The 17593-nt window shown below is 36.8% G+C and overlaps 1 protein-coding gene across 1 annotated transcript; it reads left to right on the forward strand.

Annotated features, from left to right (window-relative positions):
* The first annotated feature begins 446 nt into the window (after positions 1-446).
* LOC110825058 (transcription regulator/ zinc ion binding protein) lies at positions 447-4413 on the forward strand. The gene is given in 5 exon segments (XM_088211648.1): positions 447-732; positions 2680-3399; positions 3494-3592; positions 3811-4108; positions 4111-4413. Coding segments are annotated over 5 exon segments (1323 nt in total). The 5' UTR covers positions 447-582; the 3' UTR covers positions 4167-4413.
* Positions 4414-17593: the final 13180 nt, after the last annotated feature.

Genomic DNA, 17593 nt, shown 5'->3' on the forward strand with positions numbered 1-17593 from the left:
TAAAATAATTTTAAATTTAATGTAATAATATTTAATTATAATTATTTATTTTTAATATATAAATAATTTTATTTTTATTAACATTAAATTAATATAATAATATAAATAATTATTTATTTAAATAAAAATATAATTATATTCAATAACAACATAATTTTTTTTTTAATTATATATTTTTTATACACTATTTACTATTATATATAATAGATAAAAATAAATTAATAATTTAATTAAAAATATAAATATATTATTTTACCATTTAAATAAAAATATATCATTAATATATATTAATATATTATTATTTAAATATAAATTTTTTTTTATCAATTCTAATTCTATATTATTATCATTTAATTATTATTATTATTATATATTAATTAATTATCACTCGTAAAAGTACCACTGATTTTTTATTTTCTGCATTGAGTTTCAGATCAGAGCAGCTCCAAATAATCGACACCGACCGGACCCGACCTGACCCGAAACCCAAAACGTCTTTTCTTTTTTCTTGAAATATTTTTTTGACCCAAAAAAAAAGTGGAAGCAAGGTGCAAGCTCCTCTGCGTAACTGCGTTAGGAAAAATGGAGACGCCGGGAGAATGGTTAGAGAAGGCGTTGTTTGATCTGTGCAAGAAAATAGAGACAGGTTTGGATTTGGATAGAGAAATTATATCGGGTTTGGTATCTTATTGTGAGCTCGCTCAACCCCTTGATGCAAAAGAGTACCTTGATGTGATCATCCCTCTCTCTCTCTCTCTATATATATACACATATACACATACATACACACACAAACATTTATTTTTTGCATGCTTTACAGTTGAATATATCTTCGTTTCTTCTGATTTAATACTAGTCATCTGCAATGAAGTTTGTTCTCTTTGTATCTTCAAAGGATTTTTGGTTTGCTTTGGGGTTAAACAGTGTGCCTTGCTTCCCATATCTAATTAGATAAACCTATGATTAATCTTAAGATTTAAGAGATGGGATTGGTTGTGATAATCTCATTTTATTTGCGAACTGTTACTGGAAATTGACTAATTACCTGAGTGATTGTCTTTGAAGATAATGAACTTGTTCATGTTTTGCTTATATAAGACTAAAGTGTTTAGAAACAAATAGACTCCCACCCTACTTGCTCTGTTGAATTCTATACATTACATTCTAAGGTTTCTTATGCTTTCATTTATTTATTTTTCATATCAGACTATGTTTGGAACAAGTCTGGAAAGTCCATAGAATTTATTTGTAAATTTGTACCTAGTTCAACTGTGAAAGACTATAAATTCTCTAAGAAAATAATTAAAATTTAGTATGAAATTCCATATGAGGTCACTTTTTACATTTTAAAAATGATTTTGAATACATTTTAGTTAAATTAAGCATAGATTTGCAAATGAATTCTACAATCTTTCTTTATTTTTTCAACAAAGCCTTAGCATTTCCAAGTTATAGTAGGTAAGTCTCACTTGTTTTTTTTAACCGAGCAGTTGTTACTTGGGAAAAAGCTGTTGGAAATTGGGCACTGATAAGAGCCATTTTGGTTATTGTCTACTGCTTCTTGTCATTTTCAAATACATATTACTACATTCCCAAGATTGGAAGATGCCATTTACTGCCATAAGTAAGCTGAGCAGCTGCTCCCTCATGTGTAAACTTCTAAGAAGCACTTATTATTTTGACCTGAAACTTCTTGAAGCTAATAGGCTATCATAGTTTTCACCTATTTAAAGCTTGATTGAAAGATACTGCTTCAGTTATACTGTTATTATTTTGGAATAGATAAACAATTAATAGAGATGTAAATGGATATGAAGGCCATATAATCCACCTTGTAAGGATTGGCTTATATGATGGCCATATAATTCACCTTGTAAGGATTGACTTAATATAATTTCTCTTTTTTAACTCCCGAGCATCTTTTGCCATTGCTTCATTGGCTAAATTTAGATTTATGTCTCATATCTATTCGTTTCCTCTCTATTTTCTCTCTTTATAAGACCTGGACTGTTGGCTGACTTTGATCCCAATTCACATCCTAGCTAGTGTATACTATTTTGTGGGGGAAACAACTACATCTAAAGCAAGAGTCTTAAAGATTTATTCTATAATTAATATCATATATTGCTGCTAAACTGGAACAACGCACCTTGAGACTAAATTGAACAAAAACTATGATGATAGAAGTAGAATCAAATTCTATTACTTTCCCAGATTTATTTCATAATTCCTATACTTCTGGTTCTTGGAAGCATTTGATGAACCCACTGAGAGATTATGTTCATGCAACTTCTCTAGCAACAACTTTTTCTCACTGTTGTATCTAAATGGTTTTCATTGCAAATAGATTACTTGTTTTCAAGCCAGTTTCCCATGGCTTTGCCCTGATCAGCCTAAGTATGAATTTTCTGCTTTAGATTGAAACAAAGTTGAAACTGAAGGGACTTGACCATGTTAGTTGATTATTGGCACATGAAAGGATAGCATTAGTATTGGAAAGATGGGCTGTTGCTCTATGGAAGTTGTGCATCTTTAGGAACAGAAAGCTTATCTGCAGACAGTGGATATGATGTTCTTCTCCTCCTTTTGAATTCTGTACCAGCTAGTCCTTTGCAACACTGTTGACAGTATTACATATCTTGGTAATATTTTATATCCTGGATTCATTTATTTATGCAGAATATTATTGGCCAAGAAGCAGGCAAAAGTGTCACAGAGGAATATTTGCACCGTAGAGGACGCTCAGATCTCTGCAGCAGTACTTCAGATGTTCCAGGTTCAAGTTTACATGCCTATGTGAAGCCACGCCCAAACTTAGAGTCTTCTGGTGGAACAAAGAAACCATCTAGAGCAACAAAAGAGGGTTCATCATCCAATTATCAGGTAGAATATCAGAAGTTCACTGTCGCCAGTAATGAGGTTGAACCAAAAAAGAATGCAATTTCGAGTTATCAGGAAAGCCAGGCTCCGGTTGAGATTAGCCAGTCAAGAACCGTGCATAAAGGGAACCAAACTAATTCTAAAAAGAAGAAAGCTGGGAAAGTTGTTTCACTTGCAGAGGCGGCTAAAGGTTCAATAGTTTTCCAGCAGGGTAAACCATGCTCTTGTCAAGCCCGTCAGCACAGACTGGTGAGTAATTGTTTGTCCTGTGGAAAAATAGTTTGCGAACAAGAGGGAGAGGGGCCTTGCAGTTTCTGCAGTGTCCTTGTTCTGAGGGAAGGCAGTACATATGCTGGCCTTGAAGAAAGTTATGCTCCATTATCTGATGCTGAAGCAGCAGCTGAAGCTTATGCAAAAAGGCTTGTTGACTATGATCGAAACTCTGCAGCACGTACTGCAGTAATTGATGATCAAAGTGATTATTATGAAATTGAGGGGAATAGTTGGCTTTCAAATGAGGTATTGAATCTCTTTTAATTAAATGGTTTCAGTCTTGTAGTCATTCTGCAATTATGTGCTGAAATTGGTATGCAATCATTTTTTTCTCTTTCAGGAGAAGGAACTGATAAAGAAGAAACAGGAGGAGATCGAAGAAGCTGAACGTGCCAAACGGAACAAAGTTGTTGTGACATTTGATTTGGTTGGCCGCAAGGTATTAATTCTTTGCTAATATTACCAGTAATATTTGCTTAATTTTGACTGTGGTCATACCCCAGATAGCCACCCACATGATGCCCAAAGAAATCTCTTTAATTCCTGTTGTTAAGTTGAAGTGTTTGGAAATTCTTTCATGTTTCTCTGTTGCAAATTTCTGCTGCTACTTTACTGAAATAAGTGCTTGTATCTGATATAATGCATGGTAAAGTGCAGGTGCTACTGAATGAAGATGAGGTCTCAGGATTAGAGATGGAAAATAGGATATTAAGACCACCAGATGAGAGAGAAGCGAACCGGATTAAACCAAATCCAACAGTTAGAATACAACCTATCTTCTTGGATCCAGGTCCTATCAAGAAGCCTGTTAAGAATAATAAACAAGTCAGCAAAAGCCTTGGAAATGGCTTATGTTTGGAAGTAACTGGGAGGGTGCAGCATGACAATCATGAGTTGAAGTATTTTGAGATCAGGAACCAGTCCGAAGTAGCCTCAAGTGGAAAATCTTGCAACCAGTAAATAGAGGTACTCATGAGGAAGATGGGGGTGAATGTTCTCTAGATTACAACTAAGCTCATCCTCTAGCTAAGGACTTTTTGGTGATCTTAACTCACTACGTACTCTGGTACTTTCTTTCTTTCTTTCTTCATGGTACGCATGTTTGGCAAATCACAAAGTTTTAATTATTTTACTATTTAAAGACTTTTTTAGTAAAATCCTTGTGTCTGTTGATAGAGATTAATGAAGGAAAGGAATCCGAAATTGCAGATACAGTTCAACAGTCAGCTGTTATATATTTATATTCTCTCTCTTTCTCTCTGTCTCTCTCACTCCCTCTCTTTCTTCCTCTCTTCTCCCATGTTAGTTTCTTTTTGGAAAACATGTATAGCAAATCACAGTTTCTTAGTTGTGATCTTCATAATCTGTCTCCAAAATATACATATTTGTATTCATTCAGTTGAAAGAATATGACACAGAAGAAAAAAGGAAAAAGAAAATTTGTTCTGTAGTTGTGACTGAGGAAAAGGATGATGTAGTTCAGGGCCATGAGAGAGCACGCAGAGAATATATAAGAAAGTGCACAACTAAATTCTCAAAAAGTGGAGATTGCCGAGTTGTCTAAGGGCATGGATTCAAATGCCACTGTCCACAATAATTTGTTTGTCTTTTTAATCATCAAATCACCTTGCAAGATGGATACAGATGGTTAGAAATTGGGGTACAGAAAAAATTCCATAAAAAATTTTTAATGTCAAAACTTAGAACTTGAAGTTAACAGAAATTAATTCACAGTTAGTCAATGTCGCGTTTTGTGTTAATTGATCACCTGTTAGTGATGTAGAAATGAGAAAATGGACACGAGATGCACGATGAAGCTGATGGAGAGGCTAATCGCGATGAAGCTTCAGGAGATGCATTGGTGTGGGCAAGTTTCTCAATCTGATGCCATCTTCTTCTCTTTCTTCTTTTTATCTCTCTGATCCTAGCTATGAGAAATCTCTTTCCTTAAATCCAAAATCAATCACTCATTTTCTTCATCTAGTTCTTTTTTCCTGGATTTTACCAATTTCCCATGAACAAAACTTGGAATTTTCTTGTTCACCAGACACTCATTAGTTTCATTTGGATCTGTTGGTTCTTTTAGTTTGTGTTTTGCTAATTTTGCAGGAAAACAATTGTTTCTTTTTCTTGTTCATCTAACATCCATTTCTTTAATTTGGGTGTCTTTGACCTCTTAATTTCTGGGTTATGTTGATTTTCCAAGAAAAAAATTCACAGTTTTGATAATTTATTGAATCCTGAGTTTATGATCAATTTACTTTGTTCAGGCGCAGGACCCAGCTTGTTCAATCCTTCTCCATAGTCTTGCTCAATTGGCTTTACTATGTTTCATGCTTAAAAATTAATATCAGAAAATTAATTAATTTACAATAATATTAGTAATAATCTGTAAATAACCAATTATTTAGTTATTAGAAATAAAAAGCTTAATTTTTGTTTTAATTTTAAATATTTAATCTTTATTTTTAAAATTGAAAAAATAAAAAGTATATTACATGTGGTATCTGCAAAGCAACCACATGGGAAAGTATGTTAAATTGTAACCACATTATCTGCCACGTATGCATAGGTTTAAAGGATAAAAATTTATTCAGACTAAATTTTAAAACACAAGATTAAAATACAAAAAAAAATTAGTATATAGTGTAACGATCTTGAAAATATTCAAATGAAATAAAAGATAATTAAAGTGTGGAAGCGTAATAATATTCAGGGTTTATATTCTTTACACAAATAACTTAAAATACCAAACAGCGTTACGAAATTCACTCTTTTGAAAGACATACAAGAATAAAGAAATAAATAGAAAATAAAAAAATATATCATCTACTCGCAATCCTCATGTGGATCGAGCTTTGAAACATGGTTCTCTTGATCTCAAATGGTTAAATAAGAGATGAGCTACACTATCCCAATAAGGATATCACACTATATCACCGACACAGAAGTAAATGTTGTTATAAAATCAAAACACTAATGGACCACTTAATTTAAACCAATACATTTATTAAAAATAAAACCATTTACCGTTCACTTACCGTAGTAGAATTCGTAAAAATAACTTATGCATACCATAATATCATACAGATCATAATTTCATATAAAATCAGTAATATAGCATATATCACAAGTGTATATACATCGTCAATAAATCAAACAATAACTGTCACTTTTTTCACCAGCCTACTAGTATCCATGGAGGTTCTTAGGGATGTTCTCGCTATACGCGAATCTTTTCCTTTAACAATTTCAATTACGGGTCGTCCCCATAATCCGTCTGGTATGAGCATCAAATTATTAAACCTCAATACCCCGTTCGGTATGAGGGTAAAGCGGGCCGTCCTCATACCCCGTTCGGTCTGAGCACTATATTTTTATGTCTCAATACCCCGTCCGGTATGAGACAACATTCACGGTAGGCTATATACATGTCCATCCACCATCTCTCAGGATATCCAGTAAGACTGCCGTATTCATTTATTCATTTTCCCACACAACTTTTCTATTTTTCGTTAGTCTCCATTTTCCAAATCAACCATAATTACATTAGCAAATAAACATACATCAGGGAATACAATCATATCCCAATTTTCTAACTAAATGGTGGTCACGTAAGGCAGCAATACATGCATTCAAACCATAAAATTGATAAATCAGATACTATCATGCTTTTAAACTATAAAATAAATCAATAGAAATTAACAAAGAACAATTTCCAGTTCTTGGTCCATTAGCAGTCCGTAATCAATTATGCATATTTATTAAATTTACACAAAATACTATATTATTATTTATTTAAACTTCAATTCTATAATGGGGAATAAGGTGAGGGATCCTTACTCGATTTGATGTCCGAAAAGCTAAGCTATTCGACTGCACCTACGGGTAATTCTCGGGTTCCCTAAATTTTTTTTCGGAAATTAAAACGCGCTAATAGTACCTATAAATATCCCAAACAAATCCAAAATCAGTCCCAAGCCCACTTGACCAATTTTAGAATTTCGGCACGGCAGCTCCGCCGTGCTTCGGCGACGGTACTGCTGCCCCCAGCGGCTGTCCACCTCGGGTTGGCTATTTTCTGCCGTTTTCAGTCGAATTTGACCGAATTTGCATCGATCCCTGCAAGAAAACATGTTAAAAGGCCTTGGTTGACCGAAAAAATACAAAAAATCGAAACTCACTAGCGGTGGGGCTCTCCGGTGCGGCGGCTCCTCCGGCTCACGTTGTGATTGGGTGTTTTTCTCTAGTCAACCTGTAATGACAGATACGATGATCACAATGATGGAAAGATTACACAAAACAGGAATAAAAAAGAGCCTCATCGAAGGCGTTTTATGAAATTCCCCACTACGGTGCTGCCGAGCTTCGTCGATATTTTTCGGCCAATTGGCTGGTCTTTTTACTCCAATTTGGCCATGGTTGTGCTTAAATTTGAATTTTGAGCAAAAGAAATTTTTTTTACCTTTTTTGGCGATTGGACAAAGCTCTAGTGCGGCGGCGGGTGGCAGCGGTGTCCTTTCGGCAGCTGGGTCTTCTTCTCCGGCGAGGGGGTCTGGCGACTAAAGTTAGGGTTTGGTGTGGATAGGGGTTATTTATATTTGTCCGTTTTTTTATCTAGACCGTCCAGTGCATTTGATCTTGACTATCCGATCGAGATTAAATAAGGAGTGAATTTGAACCGTTCATCGCGATCCAATCTGGACCATCAATCACGATCCACTCTAGGTCGTCTTATCGCGTTTGGGGAGGAATGTATCTAGGCCGTCCGTTCGCAGGGGAACGGATCTGGGCCATTCGATCACGAGCATGCGGATCGCCTGCGTGGCACTGCATCAGCATCTTCTGATGAGGTGCATCCTGATTCACCGAGTCTGTTGACCGAGTGTCTGACGTGATGAAACTTTTCTAAATTGTATTTTGACCCTTATTTTTTTATTTTTCTTTCAAAAATACTCTCATAATCCAAAATTTCACATCTTTTTTCCAAAATTATTTTCAATTTAATCCTCAATTAATTTTACTTCATTTTTGCTCTAAATTAAATGAAAATTAAATTAAAAAAATTATATTTATAAAATTTTAAATTACATATAATTTATTTTAGGGTGTTATAACTCTCCCTCTTAAAATAAATTTGGTCCTTCAAATTTGTCTCTCACTCTCAATCAAATAGTTGGAGATATTGGACTCTAAAGTCTGATTCTAGCTCCCATGTAGCCTCCCTCGGTGTGTGGTTCTGCCATATGACCTTTACAAATGGAATTTCTTAGTTGCGGAGAAATATGCTCTTTCGATCCACAATGTCGACCGGTACTTCCTCGTAGGACAGATCCTCCTGGAGTGAAAGAGGATCGTGGGCCAAGACATGAGAGGGGTCCGCGTTGTACTTGCATAGTATGGACACATGAAACACATTATGAATCTTGGAAAGTTTTGGAGGTAGTGCTAGTTTGTAGGCGGCGGTACCAATTCTGTCTAAAATTTCAAATGATCTAATAAATCAGGAGTTCAGTTTTCCCCTCTTGCCGAACCTACTGATTTCCTTGAAATGAGTGACCTTAAGGAACACTAGATCGCCTTTCTCAAATTTCAAATTTCTCTTTCAGGTGTCCGCATAACTCTTCTGCCTGCTCTCAGCTGTCTAAATGTTCTTCATGATCCTAACTATTTTGGATGTAGTCTTTTCTACCAGATCTGGACCGAACAGTTTTCTATCACCCACTTCTTCCCAACAAATCGCGATCTGCATGGGCGCCCATATAACGTCTCATACGGAGTCATGCCAATACTCGCTTGGTAGCTGTTGTTATAATCGAACTCTATTAAGGGTAGATGGTCATCCCAATGGCCTCTGAAATTAAGGACACAAGCTCGGAGCATATCCTTAAGTGTACGGATTGTCCTTTCTGACTGTCCATCTGTCTGAGGGTGGAATGCAGTACTAAGGGACAGTTTCGTTCCCATGGCTTGCTGAAAGCTATACTAAAATCAAGAAGTGAACCTGGGGTCCCTGTCAGACACTACTGTCACTAGTGCTCCATGTAGTCTGACTATTTTTCGGATATACATTTTTGCTAACTTGTCCAATGGATCGGTCATCCTGATGGCCAAAAAGTGAGAAGACTTGGTAAGCCAGTCAATAATTTCTTAGATGGTATCATGTTCTGAGCGTGTCTTAGGTAATCCTATCACAAAGTCTATGGTGATATATTCCCACTTCCATTTCGGGATCGATAATGGTTAAAGTAGCCCGCATGGATGTTGATGGTCTACCTTGACCTGCTGACATACCAAACATTTAGAAACAAAATTAACTATATCTATTTTCATCCAGTTCTACTAAAATCAGGGTCGCATATTTTGGTACATCTTAGTACTTCTGGGATGCATGACAAACCTTGAGTTATGGGCCTCTGTCATAATGTTCATCTTTAACTCACTATCACCTGGAACACACACCCTGTCATGGAATCTGAGCAACCCATCGACTCAAAATTTCGAGTTAACTTCTTATTTTACATCTTTCTTGAGGGCTGTTAGGGTGGAATATACGAACTGAGCTTTCCTTATTCTCTGTACTAACTCAGGCTGAACGACCAGGTAGGCCAAACATGTGACTCTTCTCAGGTCCTGAAGCCGTACCTGTTGTGCGGCCCCTATTTGCCTGCTTTCTGAAACCATCAAATAGGCTAATGTACCTGTACTTTTTTTTGCTCAGTGGGTCGGCTACCACGTTGTCCTCACCCCAGTGATACAAGATGTCGCAATCACAGTACTTAAGAAGTTCTATCCACCTTCTCCGATGCATATTGAGATCCTTTTGAGTGAATATATGTTTCAAACTCTCGTGATCGGTATAGATCTGAAAGGTCTCCCCATACAAATAATGGCGCCAAGTCTTTAACGTGTATATGATTGTCGCAAGCTCTAGGTCATGAGTGAGATAGTTTTTCTCATGACTCTTCAACTATCTGAACCCATAGGTTATGACCTTCCCATGCTGCATCAAAATATAACCCAGACCTAGGTAGGTGACATCACTGTAAACTGCATATCTACCTGATCCACTCGGCAAGACCAACACAGGAGCTGTAGTCAGCCACTTCTTTAGTTCTAAAAAACTTCTTTCACAGTTTTTGTTCCACTCAAACTTGACATTCTTCTTTGTGAGCTGAGTCAGAGGAGCAGCTAAACTAGAAAACCCTTCAACAAACCTGCGATAATAAACTGCCATCCTCAGAAAACTACGAATCTCCTTAATTGATGTCAATTTTTCTCAGCCGACCACTGCTTCAACCTTTTTGGAGTTCATTGACACTCCATTCTTTGATATGATATGCCTCGAGAAAGTAGTCTGTTCAAGACAGAACCAACACTTACTTAACTTTGTATACAGCTTTTTTTCTCTAAGAACATGTAAAACTTAAGCTAGACGGTGAGCATGTTCCTTTCTACTTTTTTAATAAATCAAAATGTCATTGATGAACATAATAACAAACTAATTCAGGAATTGTCTGAAGACTCTATTCATCAAGTTCATGAAGATGGCTAGGGTGTTGGTTAGTCCAAATGGCATGACCAAGAACTCATAGTATCCGTACCTCGTTTGAAAGGTTGTCTTGGAGATGTCTTCTGTCCTGATTTTCACTTGATGGTAACCTAAATACAAGTCTATTTTAGAGAAGATTTGGGTACCCTGCAACTGATCGAAGAGGTCATCAATCCTGGAGAGGGGATACTTGTTCTTGATTGTGACTCTGTTTAGACCTTTGTAATCAATACATAACCTCAACGTCCCATCTTTCTTTCTGGTAAATGTGACTCCGACACCCCAAGGGAACACACTATGTCGGATAAACCCACTGTCCTGCAATTTAGTCATCTATTTCCTCAGTTCCTCCATCTCAACACAGCTCAGGTGGTAAGGAGCAACTGAAATGGGCTGGGTGCCTGGCTGAAGGTCTATAGTGAATTTGACTTCTCTGTCCACTGGCAATCTGGATAATTCATCCGAAAACACATATAAAAATCTCAGACTCCCGAAATTCCTTGAATACAAATCTCTTTCTTGGGTTTGCCTACTTAGAGAAAACAACAGGGTTAAAATACTTGATAATAAGAAAATTTACTGTGAGGGAATAAATGCTAAACTATTTTATTAATTTATAAATGGTTCATCATTAGGAGGATTGAATACAACCTTCTTGCTAAAATAATCTACGGTAGCGTGACACGCCGCTAAGCAGTTTATTCCTAGAATTCCATCAAAGTCCCTCGTCTCTAATTCTATTAGGTCCATACTCAATTTTCTATCAGCTATATCTATAACACATACTCTGTATATAACTTCTCCCAATAGTGTCATACTCCTAACAGTAGACACAACCAACACATATCAAGTTTATCAGGTGATCCATTAAATTTTGATACAAAAATAGGTGAAACAAATAAATGCAATGCACCAGTATTAATCAAAATATGAGTAAGATGGTTACAGATAGTGTACATACCTTGTATTACGTCCAAGTTGGCTTCTGCATCATGCTGGGTGAGATTGTAAGCTCTGCCCTAGATAGGAGGTCTAACCTGATTCTGGTTCCTTGGGCACTCCCTCGCATAATGTTAGGTACTACCATATATGCGACAGGTGTTGTTGATGCGATAACAGGGTCGGTCCACATGATCCCTGCCACAATGCTGGCAGATCTTATCGCGTCCTGCCACTAAAGCCTGAGGAGGAGCCTAGATCATCGGTCTGAGCCTCTTGTTCTATTGAACAGGCACAGTAGGTGCTGGTCTGCGAGGTGGAGCTGAGGGTCTAAGGTTCCCTGCTGCCTGAGAAAAGGTGCGGAAGTCCTCTCCACTAGCTATATCTTGGCCAGAACAACCAAATAAGTCATAAGCTCCAGCACAAACAACTGCTGTCTGATTTCTGGGCAGAGACCCCACTCGAACCTTCTAACCTTCTTGTCTTCATCCAATAATGTCTCAAGGGAATATCGGCCCAACTCTAAAAACTTGCGAGCATATTCTGATACAATCATGTTCCCTTGGACCAACTGTACAAACTCCATCTCCTTCAGATGTCGGAGATGCTTTGAAAGGTATTCTGCACGAAAAGCCGCCAGAAATTGTTCCCAAGTAACTCGAATAGGCAGGGTGGTCTGTTTGAGTTCCCACCAGCGGTCTGCTTCTCCCACTAACATGTAGGTAGCAAGGGTGACTTTCTATTTGGGAGTCACTCCCAAGGTCTTGAAGGCCTTCTCTGTCTTTGCTAACCAGTACTCGACATTTTTAAAAGAGGATCCCCCTGTAAAAAATAGATGGGTTTAATCTCTTATACCTCTCTATGTAGCCTGGGTCCATCATGAGAGGAGCTGGGTTCCGTGGAAGAGGGAGTGGCCATGCTGAGGATGGACTGGGTGGCCCTGTGGTGGTACTTGCTAATACGGTGGGAGTATCGGATTGTACTGTGGTGGTGCCGAATGGTATTGTAGCTGGAGCACCGGATCATACTATAGTGGTACCGGGTGGTACTGTGAAGGAGCAAGGTCGTACCAGGGTAGCTCGATATCCTCTCATTGTAGGGGTGACTCAACCTGTTGTAGCAGGGGAGGGTCAGGTAGCTCCCTCATTTCTTCTCGGCCCTGCTGGGCAGCAATAAGTCTCTCTAGCATCTCAAATATCTGATTAACATCTTCTCTACGCGAGCCATCTCGGGCTACTCAGTTTAGTGGGGGTCTTCCTCTTCTCATCTATCTGTACCTGTATTTCATAAAGAACGGTTGAGTGATAATCCATTATTTTAGTGTTTCCTAGGAATTTTATGTAAGGAATGGGTCCAAGGAACACGACTCTGATACCAACTTTAACGACCCCGGAAATATCCAAATAAAAAATAATAATTAAAGGATATAAGCGTAATAAATGTTCAGGGTTTATATTCCATATACAAATAACTTAAAGTACCAAACAACGTTACGGAATTCACTCTTTTGAAAGAAACACTCGCAATCCTCCTGCAGACCGGGCTCTGGAATATGTTCCTCTTGATCTGAAATGATTAAATAAGGGATGAGCTACACTATCCCAATAAGGATATCACACTATATCACCAACACAGAAGTAAATGTTGGTATAAAATCAAAACACTAATGGAGCACTTAATTTAAACCAATATATTTATTAAAAATAAAACCATTTACCGTTCACTTACCGTAGTGGGATTCATAAAAATAACCTATGTAGATAATAATATCATATATATCATAATTTCATGTAAAATCAGTAAAATAGCACATATCACAAGTCTATATACATCGTCAATAAACCAAACAATAACTGTCACTTTTTTTATCAGCCTACTAATATCCATGGAGATTCATAGGGATGTCCCCGCTGCACACGAACCATTTCCTTTAACAATCTCAATTACGGGCCGTCCCCATAACCTGTCCGGTATGAACGCCAAATTATTAAACCTCAATACATCGTCCGGTATGAGCGCCAAATTATTATGTCTCCATACTCCGTCCGGTATAAGACAATGTTCACGGTAGGGTTCCTTATGTACCTATTCCGTTCACCATCTCTCAGGATATCCAGTAAGGCTACCATCTTCATTTATTCATTTTCTCACACAACTTTTTCGTTTTCAGTTAGTCTCCATTTTCCAAATCAACTATAATCACATAAGCAAACAAACATGCATCAAGGAATACAATCATATATCAAATTTTTAACTAAATAGTGGTCACGTAAGGCAGCAATACATGTATTCAAATCATAAAATTAATAAATCAGATATTATCAACAGAGAACAATTTTCGGTTCTGGCTCCATTAGCAGTCCGTAATCAATTATGCATATTTATTAAATTTACACAAAATACTATATTATTATTTATTTAAACTTCAATTATATGATAGAAAATAGGATGAGGGATCATTACTCAATTTGATATTCGAAAAGTTAAACTGTTCGACTGTACCTACGGGCGATTCTCGGGTTCCCTAAATTTTTCTTTTGAAAAGTAAAACGCGCTAATAGTACCTACAAATGTACCAAACAAACCCAAAATCAGTTTCGAGGCCCACTTGGCCAATTCTGAAATTCCAGCATAGCAGCTCCGCCGTGCTCCGATGACGGCACTACTGCCCGCGGTAGCTGTCCACCTCAGGTTGGCTGTTTTTTGCTATTTTTGACCAAATTCATCCGATTCTGTATCGATCCCTGTGAGAAAATACGTTAAAGGGCCTTGGTTGGCCGAAGAAATACAAAAAACCAAAATTCGCCGGCGGCGGCGCTCTCCAGTGCAACGGTTCCTCTGGCTCACGTTGCGGTTGGGTGTTTTGCTCTGGTCAACCTATAAAAAAGGACACGGTGATCACAACAGTGGAAAACTTACGCAAAACGGGAATCGAAAAGGGCATCATAGGAGGTGTTTTGTGAAATTCTCTGCTGCAGCGCCGCTAGGCTTCTCCGGTGTTTTTCGGCCAATTGGCGGTCTTTTTACTCTGATTTGGCCATGGATGTATTTAAAATTGAATTTCGAGCAAAAAAATTTTTTTTTATCTCTTTTGGCGGTCGGACAAAACTCCGGTGGGGCGGCGGGTGGCAGCGGTGTGCTTCCAGCGGCCGGGTCTTCTTATCCGGCGAGAGGGTTTAGCGGCTAGGGTTAGGGTTTGGTGTGGATGAGAGTTATTTATATTCGTCCGTTTTTTATCTGGACCGTCCATCATATTTGATCTGAGCTGTACGATCGTGATTAAATAGGGAGAAAGTTAAAGTTTGGTGTGGATGAGAGTTATTTATATATGTCCGCTTTTGATTTGGGTCGTCCATCGCGTTTGATCTAAACCGTCCGATCATAATTAAATAGGGAGTGAATCTGAACCGTCCATCGCGATCCACTTTGAACCGTTCGATCGCGTTCAAATTTGACCTTCTGATCGCGTTTGGGACTGGAGCGCATCTGGGCCGTCCGTGCGCGCGGGAACAAATCTAAGCCTTTCAATCGCGGGCACGCGGATCGCCCTCGTGGCACCACATCAGCGTCTGTTGCCGCGTGGCGCGTCCTGATTCACCGAGTTTGCTGACCGGGCGTCTGACGTGGCGAAATTTTTCTAAATTGCATTTTGACCCATATTTTTCGATTTTTCTTTTAAAAATATCTCAGAACCTAAATTTTCACTCATTTTCTTTAAAATTATTTTCACTTTAATATTCAATCAATTTTACTTCATTTTAATTCTAAATTAAATAAAAATTAAAAAAATTATATTTATAAATTTTAAATTACATACAATTTATTTTGAGGTATTATATATAGATTTAGAAAAATAAAAAATTTACAAGGGTCATTTAAATATGGAAGTATTCTCTCGTTTTATGCAAATTCTTTTTTTTTTTAATGAAAAAATAAATAAATTTAATTTTTAATTCATTATAATATATTTCGATTAAACAAGTTTCGAGTTGGATTGTAGTTACACATTAACTGAACTACTGTGCAACCATAGATTGCAACCCAAAACACAAGACAGACCAACTGTACAACCTTCCTACCTTCTCCCTTTGAAACCAACAACCCTCCCTCCACTGTCTCTCATTTTATTGTTTGAATTTATTTTCTCACTTTAACCCAATTCAGAATTTTAATACCAAAATTGAACCCACCTCAACCCACGACAGGTCTAATAATTGCAAACCCTTTTGCACCATTTTGGTTTTTATGAATGGAATTTTATGTTGGTGGAGGATGAAGCCCTCCTTTCTCACTACAATCCCATAAAGACTACAAAAAGAAAATCTTAATTTCTACTCTGTGTGTGCATATATATATGTATATATGTATATATATAAACTCAACTAATTAATACTCTCTTCTGTTTTGATCAATATGCGATATGCTTCTGTGATAAGCATTAATGAGATTCTTTTCATGAAGTGGTCCAAGACAACTATATATGATAGAGAGAAGCATATTGGTCTATTGAATATCCAAAAATTAATGGCAATGCAAACCCTATTGGTCCCTGTTTAGTATTTCATTGCTGGATCTCTGACTCTGTAGTTAGTCCATTACAAGATTTTTGATGTCTAAATTCTTTTTTTATTCTTTTTTTTTTATTAATGGGATGTGATAGATAACCTCTCTTTCATTTGCATTTATTCTTCATCTACCTTCAGTTTCTCATTTACTCTTGCTTCTTCTCCTACCATCTATCAATAACCAATGATTTTATTTTGATATTATACATATATATATATCTATATATATAATAGGCTGGTGTTCAATTAATTTATCTAACTGAAAATTCATATGGGAATTGTTAGTTTCTTGATAAGAGAATGTGGTGAAGTGGTTTCTTGATTCCTAAACCTGATTTCTAGACAACATTCCTTAGAGCAGTTGTTATCATCGTGGAAATCAGAAATATTTAATACAAACCCTAATCATTGCATTTGTGGTGTTCATCTCTTATCCTCTCATTTGTCTTCCTTGGTATTTACTGAATATCTTCTTCTTACACAAAAAATCTTACCCAGAATATATATATCTGCGTTTGTCACACTCGACATATATGTATCTCCTGCAACAAATTATTGAGTTGAATGAATATCCAAGGCCTTTGACATCAATTTCTTCTTTCGGTTGCCAAAGGTACATTAGGCTGATTTAGAACAATTAATAACTCTCTTGTTCTTGGTATAAACAAAATTTGATATTGAATTCTCCTGCAACACCTTGTGCTTTCTTTTACAGTTATCCAATGTCTGGGTTATGATGATCATGTGGCTGTATTGCAGTTCCCAAATGGATGATACCACTAAGAGGAAAAAGTAAAGGAGATGGACACTGTATGCACCAGCTTTCTGAAACATGCACTTTCTTTTGTTGGATTTTTTAAAAGGAATCATAATATGTCCAACCCAAAACTCAAGTTATTTAGGAAGTAAAGGCAAATGTGCTTGACAAGAGCAATTTTTTTTCTTTCTTTTAGAATTTTTTCATTTTATTGATTATACAATAATTGAACACGAATTGAAATATAATTTTATAATAATAATACACATAATATAATTTTCTAATGAGAACATATGAGAAATACAGTTCACAACTCAAACTCATACTCTCGTAGGAAAAGCAGAAGTATCCAATATCAGGTCAAAAAATAATTGCTTGACAAGAGTACTTTTAGGTTAAGATTTCCTTGAAAGCCACAAAACATAGTGGAGGAATATATATCAACATAAGAAAACAAAGTATTGAATAGAAATTGGATTAGACAAGAGTGGTCAGGTATGTGTTGTCTATTGACAATACTTTAGGTTTCCCAATTTTTTATGCAACCCCAGATTCTCTTTATATGTCTCTTGGTGTTGTGTCTTTTAGTAACATAAACCTGAGATGCCCATATGATGCCCAGTTCAA

This window comes from Carica papaya, chromosome 9, assembly GCF_054855325.1.
Source record: "Carica papaya isolate Zhongbai chromosome 9, ASM5485532v1, whole genome shotgun sequence".
Classification (NCBI taxonomy): domain Eukaryota; kingdom Viridiplantae; phylum Streptophyta; class Magnoliopsida; order Brassicales; family Caricaceae; genus Carica; species Carica papaya.